We start from the raw sequence: 25,988 nt of genomic DNA, 5'->3' as shown, positions 1-25,988 counted from the left end.
TGTTTTTACTAGTGTAGCTAGTTTTTATTATCTGACATAAGGTTAGGGACTGTGTGACTTTTTAAAACTTATTTTTTTCCAAATTCATAAAGGAACTATATATGAGAAAACTCTGCCATTTTTGCAAAATAAATTCTCAGTGGTTGAAAATTGAAAGAGAAATGTGCATCAAAGAACTCATCTCTCGATGATGGTCGAGTCGTCGTCGTTCTTAGGGGAAAAAGAGTCGTATATGCCGCAAGAACTGTAATAGGTAAAATATGTGTCGATGAAAGTAGTAAAAAAAAAAAAAAAAAAAAAAAAAGAAACAAACAAGAAAAAGGAGGAGGAGGAGGAAGAGAGAGAGAAAACCAGGAGGGAGGGTGAGAATCAAAGAGAAAAAATGAAGATGAACCCTCAGAAAACGATATGAAAAGGATGATTTTTATGAAATGAAGGAAAGTCTGAGTTAGGAATTTGGCTTTATTTCTAGCAGAAGAAGATTGATTTAGCTGCTTTTTAAGCAACAGTGAGACCTGGAACTTTGTTCAGTAATAATATGAAGTCTGAGGTTTGCTTCAAAATATTGTAGGAGGAGGGAAGAGGTGAGGGTATGATGGAGCTAAACTGACCACAGTTAATAATTGGTGAGGCAGAGTTGTGGGTACAAAAGGATTTGGTATTTTATTGTGTCTACTCTTGTGTACTTTATATTCTCTATAATAAAAGTTAATTTTAAAAATGTATTTTATAGATAATACTTCAAGATATTTAAATTTGCATAATGCTCAGTTAAGGAAAAAAGAACAGAAAGGAAGGGAGGAAGTATGAGGGAAGGGAAAAGAAGAAGTAGGGCTAAGGAGCAAGAATAGAGTCGGTGAAAGATATAGAGACAGAAGATAACAGGTTCTAAAGTTATATGTTCAACAAATGTATGGTTTGGGATTAGTTCTGGTGAGAAAAGCTCAGAGCCTAAAACTTCAGTAGCTTTAACAAGACACAAGTGGTTTTTTCTCAGACGTTCAAGTTGGGGGAGGCAGGCAGAGCTCGGGTGCTCCTCGGTGTAAGGACGCAAGCACCTTCTCTTTTCCTCTGCACAGCGTGGATCCCCAAGGTCATGCCGTGGTCCAGGGCGGCCATTGCAGCTCCAACCACCAGGTCTACATCAGGTCAGAAGAATGGGACCCAATCCAAGCCCATGGGCTAGAATCAAGTCCCATGACCACTCCCAACTAAAAGTGGAGCTGGGAAATGTCATTTTTATTGTGGGAGACCATGTACCCAGCTGAAAGTGGAGGAAGAAATACAGTATTATTATTATTATTCTTTTCTTATTATGGAGATTGGGAAAAAGCACTGGGAGACAGCTGGCAGTCCTGCCACATTAAGTTTTGCTCAAGAGATTAAGTTGTCACATAACATAATTCTGTAGAGCTCACCCTTTTCCCAGGCCTCCACTCCTCTTTTATTTTTCCCATAATACTTACCATTACATGCAATCACCTGGCTTATTTGTCTCTGTTTGTGGTTGCCCCACGGAGAGCAGGTTCAGCTCCCCACCAGCACTATGGGCTGGTGCAGACACCCAGAGCGAGGAGGGCACATGCACACCAAGAGGGGCTGGGAAAAGCAGGGCAACTGAAAATGGCCTGAATAAAGGCAGGGGCACTGGCGCAGATGCTCATTATGGTTAGGGGGCGGGTGAGGGTTAGAGTTCTATGCACCACTGGGGTTTCTGTGGTCTGAAAAAGGAGAGGAGCACCCAAATCTTCTGACCTGCTTGCCCAGAGGTGAGGCAGAAGGGGAAAGGGCTTGAAAGCTGTCAGCGGTCAGACATCCAAAACAAGTCAGACATGTATGTTGTCTGTCTCCACTGGAATTTTAATTTCCATGAAGCCAGAGGCCCAATCAATCTTATTCACCTGTCTCCTCCACATCTGAAATAGTGCCTGGCGAGTTAGCAATTCAATAAACATTTCTTGGTAAGGTAAACTCATCGCAAAGTTTATAACCCTTCATACAATTGCTTATTCAACAGTTATGGTGCACCCACTACATGCTAGTTACTTTATGAGGTCTCGGGCATCCCGTGGATGAAGAAGACACAGTCACTGCCCCGCAGGACTCCGAATCCAGTCTGGGAGAGGCATCAGCCTTTACTGGGACAGGGTGGTGATTGTCCTGCCAGGCGAATGGAGGGCCATCAGAGAAGGGCCAGGAAGCCTGGTTTGACTATTGTTAGAGGTTTCCCTTCATAAGAGGGGGAGGAGGAAGAAAGCTGGAGGAAAAGATGGCCGGAAAGGTGGATCTCTGATCTCATTCTTCAACAAGCATTAACTGAGCATCTTACTATACAGCAAGTACAGTTGCCAGGTTCCACGGCAACTGGTTTGAAACACAGACCTCTCAGGAGTTGTAGTGTAGCGTGGAGACAGGTCTTCAAAGACCACACATTTGGTAATCTGCAGCCTGTTGAAATCAAGAGAAGTCGAGATTGCTAGCCTGCATCTCAAGAATGTCATAATTACGGTTATGTAATTCTCAGCAACTGGAATAGAGAAGAACTGGTTTGCCAGTCTTACTAACACAATCTGGATCGAAACAATAGTCCTTTTGTGATCGTGTTTCTATATTTCCCTGATGTTGTTTTTCACTTTTTTGTTTTGTTCTTTTTTGGTGGGGTGAAATATCAAGCCAAGAAAGCAGGAAAAAGATTATTTTTTGTGGTACTATTATTACCTTTTAAAAACTATTTAATAAAAAGGCTGTGCTAGAATACTTTGTCTATTGTTTCAGATAAATATTTTGCTATATTTATGTGATTCTCATTGCCCTTGAAACATTGACTGGCCAGAGTTTCTTCACTGATAGCTTCATCAGATTTAAAAGGAACATTATACTTCCAGATGAAGCACAGCCACGACACCTATTATTGGGATATTACCAAATACTTTGTCCTCATCTCCTTCTCCCTTTTTACAAGACACTTTGCCACCTCTTTGCCTGGTGAATTCTTACTCCTTCTTCAGTTCTGAATCCCACCTCTCCCTCTGAGTATGATGGGGACCTCTCCTATATTTCCTCATCACTTACCATCTTTACACATTCGTCAGATGGCACTGTAGTTGTTTATGTGTCTATAAGCTCAGTTGAGTAAGACTTTCACGAGGTGGGATGGGGGTGGGGGTGTTTCTATTCCACCTTTGGTTGTATCTCCAGCTCTTACCACAGTGACTAGCATATAAGAGCCACTCAGTATTTGTAGAATAAATCAAGAATGTATGAACACATGGTTATAGTGTCTGAGTAAATAAGTTATGGTTCATCTTACTCTGATTCTCGTAGATTTTATTATCCCTTTAACATGTTGATACACATCAGTATTAAGCAAGAAGATTATTACCTATGTCTTTACTTACTTGAGTCACATTCAGACTAATGAAGAAAAAATGAATAGACAAAGGGAATAGTGAACTATTCCTAACAAAGCCTCACAGTTTCATACAGGGGAGTAAAAAGGGTATAATATATATAATTTATGCTGTCACCTTTACAGTAACTTTTTACATTTGAGTAATAGTTGCCCACAGTTGCCACTTAACTAGATTATGTCCAAAGAAAAAAATAGATTTTAAAGCAATCACTACAACTAACACAAAAAAAATTTTGATATTCCTAGGCTAAGTCCAGAAGTCATGTGGTAGGTAAGTCTATATGGTGTTTATGCCCTGAACTGAAATGGGACACCACATGGTACCTGATCCAGCCTGGTTAGAAATATATCATATTTCCACCTGTACATATGACTAGGGTATTATATTTTATTCAGTAGTCAGGGTAATATTATTTAAAAAATAAAAGTCACTTGAAGAGAGTAGTGATATATAACAATGTAGCCATAGCAATTAAAATTAAGAAGTTATGAGACAGATTTTTCTGTATAACTGTATAACTCATGATCACTTAAGAAGTTTTCCTTTTTTCTCTTAGTTTCCCGTTACTTCAATATGTTGTATAATATATCTCAATTTTGTTTTTAAAGTGTATTGTGGGGGAAAAGACAGGTTAGTAAGTTTATAATACCTTTATAAGATTCCCTTTTTCCGAATTTGAGCTGAGTATGACTTTAGTTTAGAAACTGAAGGAATTTATTCTTTTAAAAAATCGTTAAGCCTTACTTCTGCTTAATTTTTATGTTATAGCAAATCTTGGCAAGAAAAAGCTGCAGGTTTCAAGTATCTTCAAATGGCACCAAATTGTCTCTGTGAGTGGGATGTTAATAGAACTAAAGAAAATCATTCCTTCACTTAGGGCAAGTTGTTTTTAGCCTACAAGCTCAGCCTACCATTGTGTTGATGTAAAAAAAAAAAAAAAAAAAGTGATTGATACACGTACATCTCATTTTATACAGACTAAAGAGTGCTTATTCAAATCTTTTTAATGCGCTAAATGAGTTCACTATTTCAAATAATTTTATAATAACTTTTTTTTTTTTTTGCCAAGTGAGATGCCCACTATGGGCCACCTACCATTTGTATATCAATTCTTAAATGCACATATTTTTCACGTTAACATCTCTGAAGTTGAGAAGCTTGGGGAGACAAAACTGACATGACTTACACATGCATTGTTTGGGATTTTGTCACTTGCACCAAAAAGGATACTACTGTAATCATTCAAGACTTTAATACATGTATACATTTGACTAGTAATCATAAAATATTACTTCTAACATGGCCATAGTTTGAGCCCTGCTGGCTCATTTTGTTAAGCTGTACGAGGAATGAAGCTGACTTTTTCAAGGAGCGTGTATGGAGTATGTATGTCCAAATCTGGGCACATATCCAAAACTGATTGGAAATTATGTGATCACGTGTATGAACTTTTAAAGTTTGTGAAACATTGGACCAAATAATGGGGTTCCGCACTAAAATTACCTTGTTATTACAAAAATAAAGCTACTCATTAAGCTTCAATGATTATCATCTTTACTGTCTCCAAATCCACTGATTATCTCCATACTGCTTATATTATTCCAATCTTAAACAATTATCTTTATGAAAGCTTAGGCAATAACAACAACAAAAATATATAGAGAGAGAAAAGTTACATTAAGGAAACATTAAAAAATTAACCATGGTCGCTTTTATGTGGCTAGACCATGGTTCATATATCTTTCTCTTTTATCTTAGTAAGCAAATTTTATTTCTATGATGAAAATAAAATTAACATTTAAAAATATTGAGTCTATATTAAAATATTTTATTGACGTAATTTTAGTGATTAATATTACAAATCCTTATGCACATGAACATATACAATCAGAATTTTTTGAAGTATTTAGAGATTTCTTAATTTCCCCTCCACTCCTCCCTTCGTACTTGTTCTTTCCTTGGTCTTACCCACCTTAGTTCTATAGAAGTCCACCATCCTCCTATTTATTCAGGCCAAAATCATAGCAAATCATCATTTATCAGGCTTTTTCCCTTACCTATCCACAAGTCCATCAGCAACCACTGTCAACTCTACTTCTAAAATATACTCCAAAATCTGTTTGTTTTTTCTCTACTGTCAGCACCTGAGTCTGAACGAGCATTTCACAAATTGTGAGTTGCAGCCCATTGGTTGACTTATGAAATCAGTGGGTGAGAACAGTATTTCTTTTACAGTGAACTCAAATAGAAAATCTTAGAGTGTATTGCTTATGGTACAGGTATTGACTCATGAAATTTTTGTTTATGAATATATGTTTATGTACTGAGTCACCACCATAAAATGTTTCCACAATGCTTGAAAGCCTGCATTTATGCCATCATTTCTCACATGGACTGCTTCAAACCTGGACTGCTTATTCCAAGCATGATGAGAAGCCAAACATCCTATGATGGCCTAAAGGCCCAGGTGGTCTGATACTTGCTTAGCCACACCTTATCTCCAACCACACCTTATCTCACCTACCCCTCACTAAGTGCTCTAATTAGACCGGCTTCCTTTGCATTGAACACACCACAAGTATCCCCATCCCAGGGACTTTGAACCTGCTGTTTCTGCTGCCTAGAATGCTCTTCACAATGCTTGTAGGTTCCACCTGATCTTAACACAAGGGTCATCTCCACAAAGAGGACTTTCTAAAATGCCTCCCAATCACCACTGCCCTTTCTTTCTTTCACAGCACTTATCGCTCTCTGAAATTTCCTTGCATATTTATTTCTTTTTTCATACCTGTTTACTTGCTGTTCTCCAAGTTCTGAGAGCAGAGCCTTCCTTGAATTCCTTGTTCACTGATGTATCTCCAGAGCCTACAGTACGTGCTGACTAGACACTTTTTGATTGTCTTACTGTATGTGAAACATTATGCTAGATCTGGGATCAAAGAGGAATGACGCACCCTACAGAGTCACTTGACATACTATATGCTTTTCTGTTCCTTACCTCTATTCCCTTCCAGCTCCCATGGGCAAGGACCTTGGCGGTTTTGTTCACTATTTAAACCCTATGCCTTGCAAAATGCCTGGTGCCTATAGGATAAATGTTTTTCAAGTGACAACTGAGATCATGAATTTGTGGTGGCTCCAATTACATAGAGTTGCATGATTTTCCAGCAGGTCCCTGGAGCCTGGGTTAAGCACAGAAAATGTAAACAGTTGGTCATATCCAGGATAAAGATATTTAAGAGTTGAAGTTAATTATTGGAGAGTCATGAAAGGGATGGACAATGGAGTGTACACTTCTTCCTTCTAGATTCACATTTTTAATAAAAATCTTACATGCCTTTTTATAAATAATGGTACAAAGTTATAAAAGTTTTCATTTAGTAATTTTTAAGGAAACATATTAACATATGTTTAACATTAACATATTGGCACATCATTTTCTCACTGTATTCTTTAGAACATAAATCCTAATTATGAATTTTTGCTCATTACAATGCTAAGAAATCATTAAAATTTCCCCTAAAGCAGTGCAGATTTACTTAATACTTTCCTTCACGTATAGTGTCTTAGAGAGTCCATTACTGATTGTAAAAACTTGGAGTGGATCTTTACTATAGATACTTCAATTACCAGTCAGCTAGAGACCAATAAATTGCAGGAAACAATTAACTGTACCCTGAACTAAGGAACAGACAATAAACATTGTCCGAATAATTCCCGGCCCACTTCATCCTGGCCTTGACTGTGCACAAAGCCCACCGAATAACCCCGGAGCCCACATTTAGGACTACTAAAAACATAGAAATCTTACGAAAAGTCTGATTACCCAAGACTGAATCAACCAAGGTGATTGACCCCTTAGTGATAGGCTGGCTTCGAAGATAATTGGAGGATTAGTATCTTTTGGTTTGGTGAAAGAGAAATAAATAACTTACTATTTACATTTTCATTAGTCATCTGTTTTCCTTATGATATTTTATCATGGGAAACAAAACGTGTTTCCATATTTGGATACCATGATTAAGATGTTTACATCTTGCAAAGGTTAACACTAGGAAGAATATTTTTAAAATCTACTTGGCCTCAAGTATAGTTAAGAAAGCACATCATTAAAACTTTATCTCTTTCCCCTAATAATGTTGAAGCACTCAGGAAATATTACATTCAGCCTTTTTGGCTAGGTTTATCGATTGCAAGGGATAACATCTCCTCTTGCAAGTGAGGAAAAGAGTCATAAACAAGTGGCCTTACCCAAGGGCATCCCAGTCACAATCAAAGTGAGAGCTGAAGCCACCTCCAAAAACTTACACAATGAAAATGAATGTTCTAGAATTGCCGTCTGACAGGAATTTTGCTCATAGCCTGCCATACCGTGGGCTATATCCTAACCTTGATAATAACCATTATCATAGACTGATGGAATTTGAAAGAAAAAGGTTCTTCAGTTCACCCAGTTCAACTCCTCACTTTGCAGACAAAAAAACAAAGGCCAGGAAGGTGAAAGCACCTGCACCTGCCAAAGACGGCCACTAGTTGTTGGTGAAGCCAGAACTGGAATCCAAGTGTCCAGACTCCCAGGAGAAAAGTCTTTCCACCGTGTCCACACTCGAAAAACTGTGTGCTAAATGCTGAAGAGTCCTGAGCTCCCACCACTTGCCCCATTCGGTGGCGGTGGGTGAACTCATTTCTTTGGCCTTCAGGCTGAGAGGAAACAACAGCTCGGCTATGGCTCTAGACACTAACTAAGAATAGGAAGTCCCAAGATCCAAGCTCAAGAATTTATTTATCCTGGTTGTTCCAGGAACTCACTTGGCAATCTAGCCAGTGCTTAATAACTATTAAAGTAATTTTATGTACTTATTCCTCTGTGTGTTTTGTTTTAATTGGGAAAAAAAGGACCGGTTCTCTCAGTATGAGTCTTGAGGACAAACAGGCGACAACTCTGTGAAAGGAGTGGGCCTCCAGGTTCGAGGCACAGTGAGTGCCATGGCTTGCAGCTGGACGAGCAGCTATAGCCAGAGGCACTCACCTGGTAGAATGAGAATAACTCGGGTAGGGTAAAATCATTGAGAACCTTACTTTTGGTTTAAGGAGCTCAGACTTAGGAGTAGCATATTAAAAGTTCTGAGCAGGGCTGTAACACAAATTAAAGATGTATTTTGTTTGTTTAATTTTATTGTTAGTTTCAAGTATGCAGTACATTAGTTAGACATTTGGTTTATGAAATGATCCCCAATTGCTCGTTCTCTCCTCTGGCTCAACACACAGCCGTTACATTAAAGCTGTCTGCATTCCCTATGCCATGCTCCCCATCCTATGACCATCTATCAACTGTTAATTTATACTGCTTTAACCCTTCGCCCTTCCTTCCAGCCCCCCAACCCTCTCCCCTCTGGCTGTCACCAAATTGTCCACTATATTTGCGAGTCCGTTTTTGATTAGTTTGTTCTTTTTTTCCTTAGATTCTGTATATAAGTTAAATCATATGGTATTTATCTTTCTCTGACTTATTTCACTCAGCATAATAACCTCTAAGTCCATCCATGTAATTGTTAATGGTAGGATTTCTTTTTTTTAATGCCTGAGTAATATTCCATTGTATATATGGACCATAACGTCTTCATCCAATCGTCTCTTGATGGGCATTTAGGTTGCTTCCGTATCTTGGCTATTGTAGATTGTGCTGCCACGAACACAGGGGTGCATAGATCTTTATGAATTATTGTTTTGGTTTTCTAAAGATATGTTTTAAAATGAGTCAGTCAGTAGCATGTGTCACAGACGGGCAGGGAGAGAGTGTAGTGGGAGAGACCAACGAGGAGACTGTATGGCAGTCCATGAAGAAATGTTTTAGGGTGTCTCTCCACTTCACTTCTTAATTCGTGAGCCGAAAATAGAAACTGCACACGATCACCGCAGCCTCCCTGCTCCTGCTCCAGGATGCACCGGCTTCTGCTCCAACCTTTTGTAAACAATAATATAAATAGAGCCACTTTAAAGTGGAGTCGGAGCTGCCATCCCGGAGGAACTGCCTTGTATGTCTTATACCTCAAATCTTTGGAATGCTAAAACAGGGCAAAATAACCTTTGGACTGGGACTAAAGGAACTTTGTGCCCCAGAAAACCATTTACAGAGATAATAAGAAAGCAGTTATTATGATTACCAGACTGATGACTACCAGATTGAAAATTAAATTGTTTTAGAATTCATGCCACTATGTTAGCTTATCTTCATGGACAGAAATGCCTTCCTCCTATTATGTAATTGTTCCGTTCCCTTTCTCATAAACACGCATTGCCTTTGTCTCCTAATCTGAACATGATTTGAGCTTCTGCCCCAATCAGTGTGTCCCAAATAGCTATTCTTATTGATTTCAAATAAATGCCTGTTGCCTCTCACTTTGAAAGGCCTTTTATTCTCAGGTTAGCTCTTCACTTCTGCCCCTCCTCCCACCATCCAAAGACCACCTTGTCAGCAGCGGCAAGGCTCTCTCCACCCCACAGCATCCAGCCTCCTCCTGCTAGACCTCAACCCGACTCACAGAAGGGCCTCATTTTCTGCCTCTTACCATCATCTCGAGACCTCTCTAAGCTCTCTGACTTGATAGGACTGGATGACATCACGGAAGCAAGAAGTCACGGGGACAGCTGGAGAGCCTGAAGGGATGTGGGGAAACTATGGGTCAGTGACCGGTCAGAAACCTAGAAGGCACAGATACAGGGGTCAAGGCAAGACAGCAGGTCAGAAATGAAAAGAGCAATGGGAAACACAGCAGTGAGGCAGTCTGACTTTTTCTTTCCCCCAGATGGAATTCTTCACATTGGCATTATGGCACAACCACAGTGGAAAACAATACAGCAGTTTCTCAAAAAATTAAGAATAGAATTAGCATATGAGCCAGCAATCCCTCTTCTGGGTATCTACCCCAAAAATTTGACAACATTTATCTGTAAGGATATATATACCCGATGTTCATAGCATCATTATTCGTGGTGGCCAAGACACAGAAGCAACCAAAGTGTCCTTCAGTAGATGACTGGATAAAGAAGAGGTGGTACATATGTACAATGGAATATTAGTCAGCCATAAGAAAAGATGAAATACTGCCATTTGCAACAACATGGATGGAACCTTGAGATTATCATGTTAAATGAAAAAAGTAAGATAGAAAAAGCTGAGAACCATATGATTTCACTCATATGTGAGATATAAAACTGAAAGCAACAAACACAATAAGGCAAATAGAGACTCATGGACACGGACAACAGTTCAGTGGTTACCAGAGGGAAAGAGGGAGAGGGAAGAACTTAGATAAGGGTGGAGGGGGTCAAATATATGCTGACGGAAGGAAATTTAATTTTGTATGGTGAACATACAATATTTATATGATGTATTATTGAACTATACACTTGAAACCTATATAAGTTTATTAACCAAAGTCATCCCAATACATTTAATTTTAAAAAAAGGCCTACCACAGGCTCCATGCTGCTTTTCCAACTACGGTACGTTCTTTCTTTCGTTCATGGCAGAAGGCTTCAGGCCCTGACTCCCCTTTTTCCTCTCATCCGTAGCATTCCCTTCAGAGCTGCCACCAGCCTGCTCTCCAGCCGCCCGCTGAGTCCATGGCTTCCTATGTTCTGACATCACAACCAGTGGCACCTGCCACCTCACAATTCCAAGGACTTATTCGTGAGTTATGTTCCATTTTTCTAAATCCATTTGGCTCTCCCTCTACAATATTCATCAGATCTGGCTCCTTTATTTTCCTTCCTTGTCTCAGGCTGAACATCCAGCTTAACCACTTTGCAGTTGCTTGGCCAGTTTCTCCACCGCTAACCTAGTTCTGTCGTCCCGTTCATCTGACACTGAGAATCTCCCTCAGATGTCATTTTAATCATATTACTAAGCCTTAAAGCTACACTTGCTTCTTCCTAATTGCTTGTTTCAAATTAAAGCTCTTACTAATAGGATGGGAGAGTTGGAAGGAACATCAGAGATACTTCAAACATTATTTTACAGATAACAAAACTGAGACTCACAGAGATTTATATGTTTTTTCGCGGTTATCTTAGGCTTTCAGGCACCACATTCTTTCTAAATTGCTCTTTCCAACTTACAATTCAAACAAAATCCTACCCTCTTGTGCCAAATCCATTCTTATATCCTTCTCATCCACAACACAGTATTCTTTAAAAACTGTTCGTTTCATTTTCTAAAACCTGTCATGCTGAGCCTGCCTGATGACATGAGTCATTCCAGGAAGCTTAATGGTTGGGCAGTTTGGTTCTCATTAACTACAACAGAGCAGGACATAGGAACTCCTGCAGGGCCAGGCAGCCCACCTGGACCACGACTCCACTAAAGCTACTTCCTCCTTCCTGCCTCTGCACAGAGGCATCTAGTTATGGGCAGTGAGTGAGACAACGCTAAGATCTGCTCTCTTGTACACACACATATACACATATACACATATAGAGGCATATAATGAATAATGTGTATATTGCATTTTAATATAGAAAAGACAAAAATTTGTATATCAGGTATAGGAATTCTACTATGTTCATTTTTCTTAAGTTCATGTCACCCAAAATGGATATGTACATAGCATGTCACCCAATGGATATGTACATAGCATGATCATACTTTATCTTCCCTGTTCTCTGAAGTCTTTTCTCCCTCCTTTTTAATGTCATTCTTTCAAAATTTCCACCTATCCTTGAATTTTATCCTTGATAGAATGTAGCTGTCATCTCTATTACCATCCATTTCTCCCCCAAATTCCCCTACTTTGAAAGTTCTGCTCAGGGAATGTCTGGAGTGGTATCATCAATGATTTGGTAAAAGGATAAGACTAAATGTGGCAGCAGAATTTTGCTGGAGGTAGGTGAGAAGAGGGGGGGGGCAGTTAGCCAGGGCAGGGGTCGGGGAGCTAGGAGTGCTGTGCCATAAACAACGATGGGCCACTCAAGTAGATGGGTCATGCACAGGCCAGAGTCCAGTTTGCGGGGAGCATCCAGGAACACCTGCCAGTTTGTCAGTTACCAGAATGGAGAAAAGTTGCCAATTTGCCATCATTTATTTTGTGCATGTTTAAGGACCACCAAAAGGAGGGAAAACGGTAAGTAAATACCAGTAAAGACTAGGGAACAGGAGATAAAGGGTGACTCATCTTTGAGACACCTGAGGCGTGGGAGAGTGCCGTTTCCACTTACTTAGAGGGACTCTGGGTGCTTGTCATTTCACCTGTGGCCCATCTCCACTGACAGCTGGTACTGCTATTTTAGTTTTGAAATTCAGCTGTTCCTTTGCCAGTCTTCGCACAACATTTCGGCATGCTCTGAAGCATGACTCATGCTACTCTCCAAAGGCCAAGCCACTTCAGGATTCCGTACAATTAGTGCTCTGCTTCCTGACCTACTGGATATTCTCGGACCAAGACGCAGCATTAAGACCGCAGACAATTTGAGAAGGCAGGAATTCCAGCCAAGACATTTGGCAAAAACCACTAGAGACCACATGAGAGGTCTCAGGGACAAAGGAAAGGAGATTAAAAACATAACTGCCAAAGTTTTACTTAATCTAAAAGAGCCTATTGATTAGATAGCACCATTCCTTCCACTGACAAACATGACTAAAATGTGTGCTATGAGTACGGTTTGCTACAAGGCCGGGGCCTCAGGAAGAGAAGGGTGGGAAGGGAGCAAACAAGCTCTCGAGCATCTTAAAGGGTAAATAATAACTTTAGAATTCAGGTGCTATAAGTGATGATTTGATTTCAGAAAAGTAATTTTTTATCATCAATCTATTCATTCATTACTATTGAAGTGTACACCTTGCAGACTCAAACTTTTGCACTAAATAATTGTGATTTTATTTTTTTCACAACTTACAAAGCTTTGCACCACATTAGTGTTCTTACACAAGAAAATCTCCAGATTTTCATTGGGGGGAGAGGGATATTTATTTTACATACATTATTAATATTATTAATATTAAGTAAAATTGTCATGACAAAGTAATGCCAACCTTGTATAACATGCAGATTATTGCTTAGAACTTGCATATACTTTAATATGGCACACATACAAATAAAGTATACAAACATTTAAAATATTAAGGGAACTACCTAAAGATGTTTATTAATCCTTCCACATGAAGCACAACCAGAAACCAAAATAAAGAATACTGATGCTATTTTAGTTGCCAATGAATCTGAATAACACTGATTTGTAAACTACCAAGGCTCACATTTCATAAAGAAAACAAAATTTTTCAGCCTTCTGGAAATAAATTAGAAGGTATGTTCTCAAAATGTTAAATGTATTTTGAAAAATTTCCAAAATCTTTATGATGATTAATTATGAATGTTACATATTCTCGGGAAAAAAATTATGTATATATCACTCTAGCTATTGAATTTACTGCAGTTTTAAGTAACTTTTTCAAATTAAACCTATGTCTAAAATTTATTACTATAAACTCTAATTACCAAAAAATCTCATAACTCATCCTAGTTACAAGTTAGAGTATTATCTATGCAAAAATTTCTTTAAAAGTAGACATAATCATAGTAGAAGCCAACCAAGAAATGAAAATATATACATTTACAGTTATATTTTTAGGCTTCATTAACCATAAAGTAGCAAATACTTTACTGCACACTTAATTACAGAATTACATAAAGATATAAAGAAATAAATATACAGATGATATTAACGAGTTTTCAGCCAGAGGTATTATATCTTTGAGATTTAGAAATATTTCTCATTGTTTTTGGTCTAAATATAGGGCCTGATATCAAAACTGTCTACTCCTCTGAGGAGATGGTGTAAACGTTTTCAGTGCAGACACAGCAATCTTTAGCAGCTGCCTTCAGCTCTTCACTACTATCCAAAATATCTTCCAATAAAGGGATGACTTACTGTCAAAGCCAGTAGAGGCAGTTTGAGGTCTGGGCTAGAAAGGCTGGGACTTAAGTCCATGGGTGTCATACTTCGGAAAACACCCTGAGTAAGCCATTTGCTGGCAAGCTTGTTTTTAAAAGAAACGTGACCATAACTAAGTTGACTTGATTAAAGAGCAGGGCTCACTAACGCTGCTGCAGACCAGGACGCCTCCTCGTAATATCCTAACACAGAGCTGCCTGTTCCTCCTCCTGCCGTGGGGTCTAAGGAAGAACATTCAGGTAATTTACACACCTATAATGAATCCCCAGCTGAAACATGTTATAAAGCTCTTATTGCTAAACTAGTTAAAGAAAAAAGAAACTACAGATGTTTCTCAATAAAACCAAAACATGATTAGCTTTGCTTCATGTTGTAAACAAGTATTATTAAATGCTAAATGGCTTCCTATCGCCTCTTAATAAATTATGGTTTCATCGCTAAACTTACTTCAATGCTTTTATCAATGAAAGAACATACTTGTAAACTTTTGAATTTGCCACAATAGACAGAGAAGCTTACAGGTATGGGGAGGCCTCAAGACTTGACGTAGAAAGGTGCTGGCATAAGGGAGGGAGCTGCTGATGACGTGTTTGTAGTGTTAAGAGGAACAGATAGAAGGACCAGAAGGACTCAGAGGGATAACTTCTAGGTTGAGGAAGGCGCATCATGGCTTTTAAGGGAAAATCAGTCCTCGTGTCTCCTCCAACTCCAGGTCCTGCTGGCTTTTCACTGTTCTCACACATATCACATGCGTTTTGTGTCAGAACTCACTTTCAGTAGATTTAGTGTGTCTGTTGTCACCCAGCTGTAGTCAGGCTGGGCAGCTGTGTGTGCAGCTCTGGCCTCTCCACACAGAGTCTCACTGCTGTGCTGGTTCATACCTGTTGAGAAACACTGTGCCACATTTCTGATAAAATTATATGGGTTTGCTTCTTATGGAATCCAAAACACGTAAATACGTACTCTTCTATGAAGTATAACTGATAATCTCAACAATTATATGGTCTTTTCAGTTTTCATTTAACAGACTAAACCACTTCAGGCCAATTCAAATGTATGTTTACATATTTGCAGTTAAGAGTAACCTAGAAACTGAAACTTGTACATTTATTTTGATAATGTCTTTTGGGACATGTTTATTTCCCTTAAAAATGAAACAGCACAAACATGAAAATTATAACATATTTTCCCCTATACATCTGCAAGAGAATAATGTTTCTAAACACATGCTCACAAACAGTACGACCAGTAGTCAAGCTAGCTCTTCACACCAGTGAAGGACCATTCTCCAGAGAAAGCGTACAATTTAAAAACTGATACTTTAGCAAAATCTGATTTGAGTTAAATAGATTACTAAAATTTAGAAAAGAATTTGATTCCAACACCTATAAACTAGGCAGTTTTTAAAAGTAGGCCTTTACGACAGTAGTGGGTCGTCATAGTGCATTGATCACCCTTAGCAATGGTAACGACAAAATTAAGCAGCTGGAGTAAACCTGCATTTCAACTCACTATAATTTAGGCAGGAGTTAATGTCTTTGCACTCTTACATAAGTAGTCCATTTTGAGTTTTAAATAAATGCAAACAATACTCATTAAAAAGATTTTGGAGACAAGAATGCAACTTCTATAAACTCAAGCTCCTAATTTTTAAATTCTCCCAAGTCAAATAAAGTATCTAATGCAGAATCTATATTGCACGCTATTTAGTTGATTTTCATTCATTTTCAAAATTTTATAAGAATTTTTATTTTCTAGACTACTATACTTTCAAAGAGCATCTTTATAGTTACTAATGTTTTTCTACAAAAATAGAGTTGCTTAAAAATGTATACCAATTTGCTTTTATTTTCTATAAATATTTTGAGTTGTTAAATTGGAATGCCAAATAGAATTACTTAAATTAATCCATATAGTCAAAATACTTAATATGTAAAATGTCTACCGAAAGTTTGTCATTTAATAAATGAAAGATTCATTATTTAATAAATGATATGTTTTCTTTACTTGTATCTTAGGGAGGTGGGTACAGTCATAGCAAAGCAAAATACAGTTCCTGTAAAGACCTGATTTAAAGTAACATGACAGATTACAGTGTCTTTTCTATCTTATGTCTGTTGTAACAGAAAATATATAGAGTATACTTTTGGATATTGAACCTGGATGATAAATTCGCTGTCATGCAGCCAGCGTAAAATAAGAATTGCTGACTAAAGGAATAACAAACTTCAGTCGAAACACTGATATTTTAAATATACTTATTTAGTGAGCAGCTATACTAATGAAAGATGCTGTCAATGAAGATAAAAATGAAGTTTTAAACATGAAATAGCAACCATAAAAACTGAAACTGCTATATGGAAACTCACTAACCTTCATTTTGATGGTGGGTTTAAAATCTGTGTTCAGAAACTATAGAAATGTTCAGAGTCAAAAATATTTATTTCAAGTTTTATTTCTTTCTAAAGGAATGAATTTCCAAAATAGTTTTCTAATATAAACATTTTTTTAAAAGCCAGTTTTCTTGCAAAAAAGCAAGAAAAGAACAAGATAAAACCATGTGCTTTCATATACTCTCTACACAATCAATACATATGCAAGTGCCTATGATGTGGAAGGCACTAAATTTAGTAACAAATCAATGTAGTATTGGTAGCTTTAAAAACAAACACCAATATTCCACATTACTTTCAAAAATAAGTGTACCTAGTATAAGCCAATCAATCTCATTTTACTATTTGGTTATTGGTTGAGATTTTAATTACCTTATTTAAATGTTCTGAGACTTAATGAGGCACTATCTGCATTAAACAGCCAAATCAAATCAATTTAGATCAAAAGTCTTGAAATACTTCATCCTCATAACATGAACAATGAAAATGAGTCAAACATTCTCTTTCAAACTGAGAAACTGAATGGATCTTTTGGTTTGGGTTTGATTAAATTCAAGTATACACTACCAGTTAAATTTCTTTTTTTCTTAGGTGAGAGCAGTCATTAAAGTCAAGTACTTGAGAAAAATAAATAAAGGCAATAATAGGCAACTACATAATTCTATACTTGGGTTGCAAGAACCAAAGCAAAAGCAAACATAAACTCACACAAACAAAAAACAAATAAACAAACAAACAAAAAAGACCAGAGTTCCCAGTCATTGATCATCATGTAAGACAATAATATTGGTAATGAGAATAGTTGGATTAAATTGTGTTTTTTTTTCCCCTGTCCTTTCGGAAAGATAAAAATTCAAAATGCTCTAAATGCTGACTAAGCAGGTATGGGTATAAACTCCGAGTAAAATATGAATACTGATTTTTTTTGTAGTTTTGGTCTCATCAAGAAGAGGCCTATCTTAGGAGTATGATAACTACATATAACATAAGACTTTGGTACTGATAATGTTGGATTCCGAACTTAGGAGGGCATGCTTTGCAAATAGAAATAATATATTTTTCACAGAAAAACTGCCAGGGAAACAGAGAGAAATAGCAGTGGTAAAGCTTTTTCTTAATGATTCCTCCTATTAGCCTTAATAGTCATCTATAACATGCATTTTTAGGAGGAATTCATCTCTTAAGGAGCTCTATAAAATCTGTTTTAAGACTTACTATAAAGTAAAAAGGCAATAATTTGATAAAATGCTAAAAATAGGAATAAAGAGATGTCTGAAATACCTAAAAATGCAGGAAGTATTTCCCAGGACTAACTTAATTAAATGTGCCCAAAGTAAAATGCTTCATCATTAATAGATGATAGCACACCTAAATGAAAAATACATCACTTTTAATAGCCTAAGAAAAAGAGTATTTCAACAATTTAGAAATTAAACCTTACACAGGCATCGACAGTCATAATAAGAAACGAGTGTGGTACGACAAAATGTTAAGAGCTATTTACATATTTAAAAGCAGTTCCCATTCTTTCAGCAAAACTGATGACATAAAATCAAGCGCACTAAATTGGCACAGTCATCTTTTCAAAGAGAAAAATACCGATGCACGTTAACAGATTTCTGAATTCACCACTATATTTATAACTTTTTATTTAAACTTTTATGATTTTATCCATGCGTATAATGTAGAAGAAAACTGGAAATCTTGGGATAAAAATAGAAATTTAGTTTCTCTTTTCTAAAGGTTAAAAAAAAAAAAGACACTGAAATCCTGGATAGTAAGTATAATTAATAAACACAAGAACATGCCAAGAATTCATCCTATCAGTAGATATAACGAAGGTAGTAATGAAGTATGCTTATCAATAGCCCACTTTTAGTCAAGTTTCCCATTCTGAAGACTGTTTTTAGTTTTCTCTTGTCTGAAGAGAGAGATGACTTTGATGCACCCCTTTGAAATTTTGATCATCCACATGACATTCATCACATCCAAAATAACACAAGTAAATAACCAGAAAAACTGGATTGAAAATCCAAGCCTCATGTAGGCCTCTGTTCCAAACACGGAATACATGTAGCCATAGAAAGATGGTATGGCAGCAATCCGCACAATGAAGAATACTACCGTCATGAGTATCCCGTTGATGACGTTAGCCTTGCAAAACTTGGAATAGTTCAGAGCTTCAAAGAACCACCTGGAAGAAAATGAAAGAAACATCGCATTCACTCTGCATCTCTGAATTTTTAAAATTCAGTGAACAGCCAGCCCCCTACAATTTATATGAAGACGCAAAGGACATATATCAAAGTAATTCTAGATGTACGCATACACAGGTTAGAAGTTTCCAGGTTGTCAGCTGCGAGGGCACAGAACAATGATGACCTCCCATTAGAAACCCGGGTCTCAGTTTCTAATACCACTCTCCAATTAAAGGAACCAGGGCTCCTTGAGAAGTGACTGAATCTAGGGCTGAGACAGAGAACATACAATATGAATCTGGAGTATTTTTTAATGCCAGAAAGTAAGAAAGTGCTCAAAAAACAAAATGATGAGGTTATGTCCAAGGGACACAGAAATGAACGGAAAGAGTTCCCAAAGGAAAAAACTGTAACAATTTGAATAACCAAATAACGTAGTATTGAATTATAACCCAAAGTATAATATAAATATCCATGAATCCATAGTAATATGAATGAATGAATGAATGAATGAATGGGGGAGAAGGGACGAATATCCTGTGCAGAATAACTGCAAATAATTTTTGTAGATATTGCTCACACTCAAGGATGTGATGCAAAACCCCCTACTCCTCAAGGCAGTGCTAATAGTGACCACCTCCCTATAGAAGGCAGGTGGGGTGGAAAGAGTAACTTGAAAATTGAGAAATCTGAGAAACTCTGCCTCGGTGATGTGAACCAGGTAAACATCAACAGTGATAAGGCTTGTTTAGAGCATGCAGTCCTGATATAATGCGATGAGAACAGTACTCTAGTTTGTGGTCTTCCTCCCCTAAGCCGAGTCTAATCATAAGAAAAACATAAACCCAAATTGAGAAATATTCTACAAAACACCTGAGCAGTACTCCTCAAAACTGACAAGGTCACCAAAAATAATTGAAGTCTGAGAAACTGTCACAACCAAGAGGAATCTAAAGAAACATGTTGACTCAAAGTAATGTATCTGGATGAGATCTTGGGACATGAAAAAAGACATTAGGTAAAAAACAAGGAAGTGCGAATACAGTATAGACTTTAGTTAATAATAATGACCAGTACAGGTCCATTAATTGTGACAAACGCAGCACACTAATGGAAGATGATGCCCATAGGGGAAACTGGGGGTGGGCGATACAGGAACATTTCTACCTCATCCTTGCAACTTTTCTGTATATCGAAACTATTCTAAAAAGCTTATTTAAACAAACAAACAAACAAACAAACAAAAAACATTATTTGTTCTATTCTACTTTCCCTTCCTTAGAAAAACTGTCTCGACTAATTTTACCTCATTATTTTGGAGGTTAAACTGTAAATGTAGTAAAATACATCCATGTATCTTAATATTCAATTTGACTGAATTAATCATGCCAGAACGAGAAATGGCTCAGCCTCAGAAACTAAAAATTAACAGTTAAAAAAAAAAACCAAAATATTTTACTAAGCGAGATTAAAATATCCAATAGGAACAATCTGTAGAATAAGAGGTGTATTCCAATTTATAAGTACGTGTAGGGTGAACAGTGATATTATTCATGGCAACTAAAAGAGAAAATAGGAAGCAACAGTCAAATTAATAAAATAATGTCACAAACAGGAAAACTGTCACTGAAGCAGTAGAGTCAACGTCCCTCGGTCTATCCCAAACCTCCCTTCCTCCGTCCTCTCTGCTCCAGACTCGCCCTCGTACCCTCACTCGCTCTTTTTTGACTACACGGTAGCCTTGGTGTTACTCAGAAATGCTGTACCTCAAATAACCCATCCCTTCCTAAGCACAACGCTTAGCATCCCATATTTCACTTTATCCAATTCCATCACCTCCTCTTCTCTGACCTTCTAACCCTCAAATCCCTCACTATCAGCCCGTAGACTTTGATTCGCATCCTTCCCAACCTACGTGAGCTCACGCAACTTCAGAACACACATCAGCACCTCTGGTTATCTCACCACCACATCTATCCCACCCACCCGGCCTAACTCCAGCCTCTCAGCAAGCCAGCTTCCTTTAGGCAGGACGGTGTACGGGGAAGGTGAGTACTGTGCCCCACAGGCACACTGCCTGGGTTCAAAGCCTGCTTCTGCCACTGAGCAGCTGTGTGGTCTTACCTCTCTTTGTTACTGACTTCTTTCTATGTCTCAGTTTTACCTCTACAAAATGGGGATAATGATAGTACCTCCCTATAATGTTATATATTTACATAAGCTGTCATATACATAATATACATACTTGACACAGCATACTGCATCATACATATGTATAACGTATCATATACATATAACATACTATAAGCTGTTGTGACACATACGAAGAGCTAGATAAGTAGCTATAATTACCCAGGTTGATATTAAGATAAATCGCACAGATATAATTTAAAGAGATCTAAATAAACTTCAGCTGAATTCCCAAATTTGCTTGACATCCCATTTACTAACTCCACATTGTCCACAGAGCTGCTTCCAAACCTGTCTTCCCACTCGTCACTTCCCTTCCTAATTCCCTTCCACTTCTCAATCCCATCAGAGGAAGTGGCCTGTTCTACTCACAGGGCTATATGTCTGAGTCCACCAGCCATGAATTCCTCACACTCTGACCCCGAAGCCTCAGGCACCTTTACCTTTATAGTCAGATGAAGAGGTTTTTCTTGCCCTTTTGAAAAGGAACTGCTTCTTCACCCATGCTCTGGATCCAAACCCACTTTCTGAGACTTTAGTCAATGATCCCCTTTTCCTTGCTCCATCTACTTCCCCATCTATAGACTGATTCTTCCTTCCCTCATACTAACATGCCACAAGTCCAACACTACATTTAGCCCAGACTATTTCCTGTTCTCCAAGCACTTCGCACACTTTTCAAATTTTTGGCTGTCTGGAAAGGTGATTATCTACAAACCCAGAATTACAGAGCATGTCCTTTGGCTTTCCTGTGCAATCGCCATGTTTATCTTCTGCCAATTTTTCCATATGACTAGTGCCTGGTCTTTAAGCCAGTCTCTTTTAAAGGGAGAAAAACTCATGTATGAATTCAAGGTGAAATAATATTCATATAATCGTACTTATCTTTGTCTCTCAAGTCAGAAGGACCAGTTATTTTGTTGGAATCCACATCTTCTTACCTAATTAGAACACTCATTCCAACAAATAAAGGCTAACAGTTTGTGAATGCAGTCAGGCTGACCGCTGCGAGGGAAAGAAGCAGGAGAAAGAAGAAAGATGTGCGTAGGGGGAGGAAAGAGGGAAATACTCTCTTTTACCCACCACACACAATTAGCGAGCCGGGTAAAAAAGAAGAGATAGCAAACTGTATGTGTTTGTCATCCCCGGCAACACCATAAAGAAAAACCTGCCTTTGATCATTTAGTATTTCTTCCTCCCCGGCCCTTCTAAAGGAACTTGAACCTTTTAATTAAGTTTCCTGGGAGTTAACTGTGCAGTTGGTATTCTCTACACTACTTACCAATAGTGTAAACACGATTCAGGTTTTTTTTTATTATCACTATTTGGGGTAATTTGTTTGTATTATCTGTTCTAATTCACATTTGGAAAGAGGAGAGGGGGCTTACTTGCGGGTAGAGAAAGAAAGAAAAGACGTGAGAAAAGAGGACAGGAGTAAAGAACCAATCCTACGTAGTCCTGGCTCGGTGAGTTTGGGGAGCTGGGAGTTGAGAGTCAGAGAATCGAGTGAACCTTGAGAAAGCTGCAGGGTCCAGGAGATATTGTGAGTTCACGAGAAATGAAGAGAATTTTAAGAAGTGTGCTGTGAGTAACAAACTGGATCTTTGTTGACGTCCTTGGAGCAACTCCAGTAAGGATTTGGATGCCATCCTGCTGCTGGGACTCTGTGCAGAGACTGGGCTGTGAGCTGACCTTAGTTATATCTTGGTTGCAGTGTGATTCTTTCAGGCATGTAAACATTTGTATTTTTTAATGAATATTATTAACTCTTGAAATTTGGAGAAGTTCAGGAACTTAGTTTTAGAAAAGTTGTCTTCCACCCCAATATTATTTGTTGAAATGCAGAGATAAAAAAAAAAAAAACAGAAAGAGAGAACTTTACAATAAAATATATTAATCATAATGGATAACTTTATGTCGCTATTATAGAAACACGGGTGAGGGACACCCAATCCATTCTGGAAGAAGATGGGTTTTATCATGGAAATGATCCCTGGGTCTTGAAGGATGAGTGAGGAGCCAGGCAGCCTTTCTAGAACATGGACAAGTCGGAGTGAGAGGAGATTTCTGAGGGGAACTGTGGCAGAAAGAGACAAGACAGCTCTGCTTGCAGAGCTTTCTCTGGCACATTAAAGAGCCCCAATTTTATCCTGCAATCAGCGGATGCCACTGAGGATTCAACCAAGGGAAGTGCATATGCTGATTTTTTAGAGAGATCATCACGGAAGATGATAATACAGAAGAGAGATGAAAGGGAAAAGAGGACTGGAGGCAGGTAGATGGTCTAGAGCAGGAGTCCGCAAACTTCTTCCACAGTAACATACAGTGACAGGCTTCGGAAGCTGTACAGTCTCTGCCACAACCAATCAACTCTACCTCTGTAGTGTAAAAGTAGTCATGGTAAACAAATGAGCACGGCTGTGCTCCAAACAAGCTTTATTTACAAAAACAGGCTTAGTTTGCTGACACCCCAACACACACACACACACACACACACACACACATCACTCTGAAAGAACTTTCTGCAACAATAAAAATGTGCTACAGATGTGCTACCCTGTTCAGTAGTCACTAGCCACATGGGCTATGAAGCACTAAACTGGTATAACTTAGCCTGAGGAACTGAAATTTTAATTTATTTAATTAAATTAAATGTAAGTAGTCACATGTGACTTGTGGCTACGCTATTGGGCAGTACAGGGTTAGAGGCTGTTACAGTAGCCTGGGCAAGAGATGAACTAGGGCACTGACAGGAGGGATGGAAGGGAGATGGCATGGGCAAGAAATATGTAGGAGGTGATGTGGTAGGACCTGGTGATGGACCAAAGATAGGTGAGGGAGAAATAATCAAAGATGATTCCACATGTCGAGCAGGGGTAACGGAGAGAATAGCTGAGCCACAGGCTGAACAAGAGAATATAAGAGAATACAGAGGGAAACGTGGTGCATTCTATTTTAGACATGTTGAATTTGATGCGCCACCTGGGAGGAGAAAACACTTGACTATAATACAAAGAAGTAGGCAATATTGAATATGTTCTTTTTATAGAGAAAGCAACTGTAGTGCAGAGATGTTAAATCACTCATCCAAGGTCAGAGCAAGTAAGTGACAAGGTAGAATTGTAACTTGAGTTTAACTGATTGTAAAATTCATGCAAAGTCCATGATACGAAATGAGCAGACAGGTAAGAGCTGAAACCCTGAAAGTAGAGCACGCTCAGGGAGAAGCACGGAGAAGATCCATGGGCCCAGAAGAGAGCCCTGGGGAACACCGGCCTTTAAGGAACTGATTCTTACAAAGCAGACAGAGAGGATGGTCAGAGAAACACAAGAACCAGATGTGTGCAGGGTCATGAGAACAAAGGGAGTTAGGCATTAGAAGAAGGAAATGATCAACAGCAACAAGTACACAGAGATACAAGACAGGCACCAAAGAGAATTCACTTGAATTTGCAACGGGAAGTCACTGGTGCCTCCAATGAAACAGTTCCAGCAAAATGACAGAGAGGAAGCTTAATTTTAATGGGTTAAAGGGCAAAAAAGATATGACAAAGTAGAGAAAGTAAATATAAACCATGCATGTCCAGCGTTTATAGTGCTGTACATGGTGATAATAATTCATATCACGTATGCTCATTTTGATATGGTAGCTTTAGGCTTGGAAAAAAATTTTCCCCAGGCTAAAAATAAATTGCATGGATTTAAAATAATTAATGATATCAGTAACCTACCGCTGATTCACAAAAGGACTGGAAAGTTCTGCAAGCAGGCGGACATTCCCAATGTACTCCAGCACACCATCTTTCTAGGTGATGAACATAAAACACAATGTCAGGGATAACTTTTCATCGGAATTTCCAAATGTTGCAAAAAACATTAGTAGCTCTTCAGCATAAAATAACGATCCACATCAAAACAGACCAAGTCTGCTAAACTGATCTTCTTTATGAGAATTCAGAAATGTCACTTATGTTCACTTATATGTATATTGTTTACTTATAAAAACAGATTTCAAGCGGTTGCCTTATGTTGAGCTGAGAAATTCTGCAAATAGCCATTAGTAACAGTGTATAAACTACAAGAAAATACATCAAATATTGTCAGTAGTTATCTATGGAGAATCAGACCTAGAAAATGTTATACTTTACGAAGCCCTATATTTCTACAAACTCAAATTTTTTTTTTTGCAAACATCCATATCAGACCAAAAGAACAATAGAAATTAACACACTCAGCTTTTCATTCCCTAAACTGCTATAGCATTACTAATTTATCACCGGGTGATGTATTGCTTGAATTTTAAATATTTTCCTGTATTTAAATCTCAGCTATTTAAGTGAATCCCAGAGGTTCCGCTGTATCCCCACCCCTTACCCTGCACTTCCTTAGTTCAAAGCCACTGTGAGTTGTGCAGGGGTATAGAACTAAGCTGCATAGTCTTGCTTCCTATACATCAGTGACTCTCCACCTGTTTAATCCAATACATCTGTGAGAGCATCATGTGTGGCACATACTTCCAAGGGCACAGGTAACCGTTTGATAAGCTTCATGTTACATGTAATTTTTCATTACCTTATCCCTCCACTGAAGAAAACCTACTGAGAAACCAGGGAGAGAGATCTTATTAAAGAGAGAGGTTTAAGTCTTCTCTAATACTTTTAAACAAATTATAAATTTTGACACTTTACTGTTAGCAAATTATGCCAAAACTCACAGCTCACTTCTAGTCAATATGGTGTCTCCACTTCTGCCATCTACTTTTAAGGAGCTTTGCCTAGCGTAAAACTTCTACTTGCCATGGCCTCTGCATGACTCTGTGAGGGAAAACAAAACAGGATTTGTCT

General features: G+C 38.1%; 1 protein-coding gene and 1 long non-coding RNA gene across 7 annotated transcripts in view; both read right to left on the bottom strand.

Annotated features, from left to right (window-relative positions):
- Window positions 1-4,944: 4,944 nt before the first annotated feature.
- LOC120607816 (uncharacterized) lies at window positions 4,945-10,482 on the bottom strand. The gene is made up of 2 exons (XR_005654239.1): window positions 9,983-10,482; window positions 4,945-8,547 (listed from the first exon to the last, which is right to left on the bottom strand). It is a non-coding gene; the product is annotated as an uncharacterized LOC120607816 (long non-coding RNA).
- Window positions 10,483-13,264: 2,782 nt separating this feature from the next.
- The window catches only part of TLCD4 (TLC domain containing 4), an 84,024-nt gene continuing 71,300 nt past the window's right edge, over window positions 13,265-25,988 (bottom strand). For all 6 annotated transcript variants that reach the window (XM_039869528.1, XM_039869530.1, XM_039869533.1 and 3 more), the window contains exons 6-7: window positions 24,876-24,949; window positions 13,265-18,950 (exon numbers count right to left, since the gene is read on the bottom strand). In XM_039869528.1, coding sequence (XP_039725462.1) covers window positions 18,632-18,950; window positions 24,876-24,949 — 393 coding nt within the window. In that variant the 3' untranslated portion in view covers window positions 13,265-18,631. The remainder of the gene's footprint in view (window positions 18,951-24,875; window positions 24,950-25,988) is intronic.

The sequence above is a fragment of the Pteropus medius genome, unplaced genomic scaffold, assembly GCF_902729225.1.
Source record: "Pteropus medius unplaced genomic scaffold, Ma_sr-lr_union100, whole genome shotgun sequence".
NCBI lineage: Eukaryota > Metazoa > Chordata > Mammalia > Chiroptera > Pteropodidae > Pteropus > Pteropus medius.
This window is presented reverse-complemented; position numbering and strand designations above follow the sequence as displayed.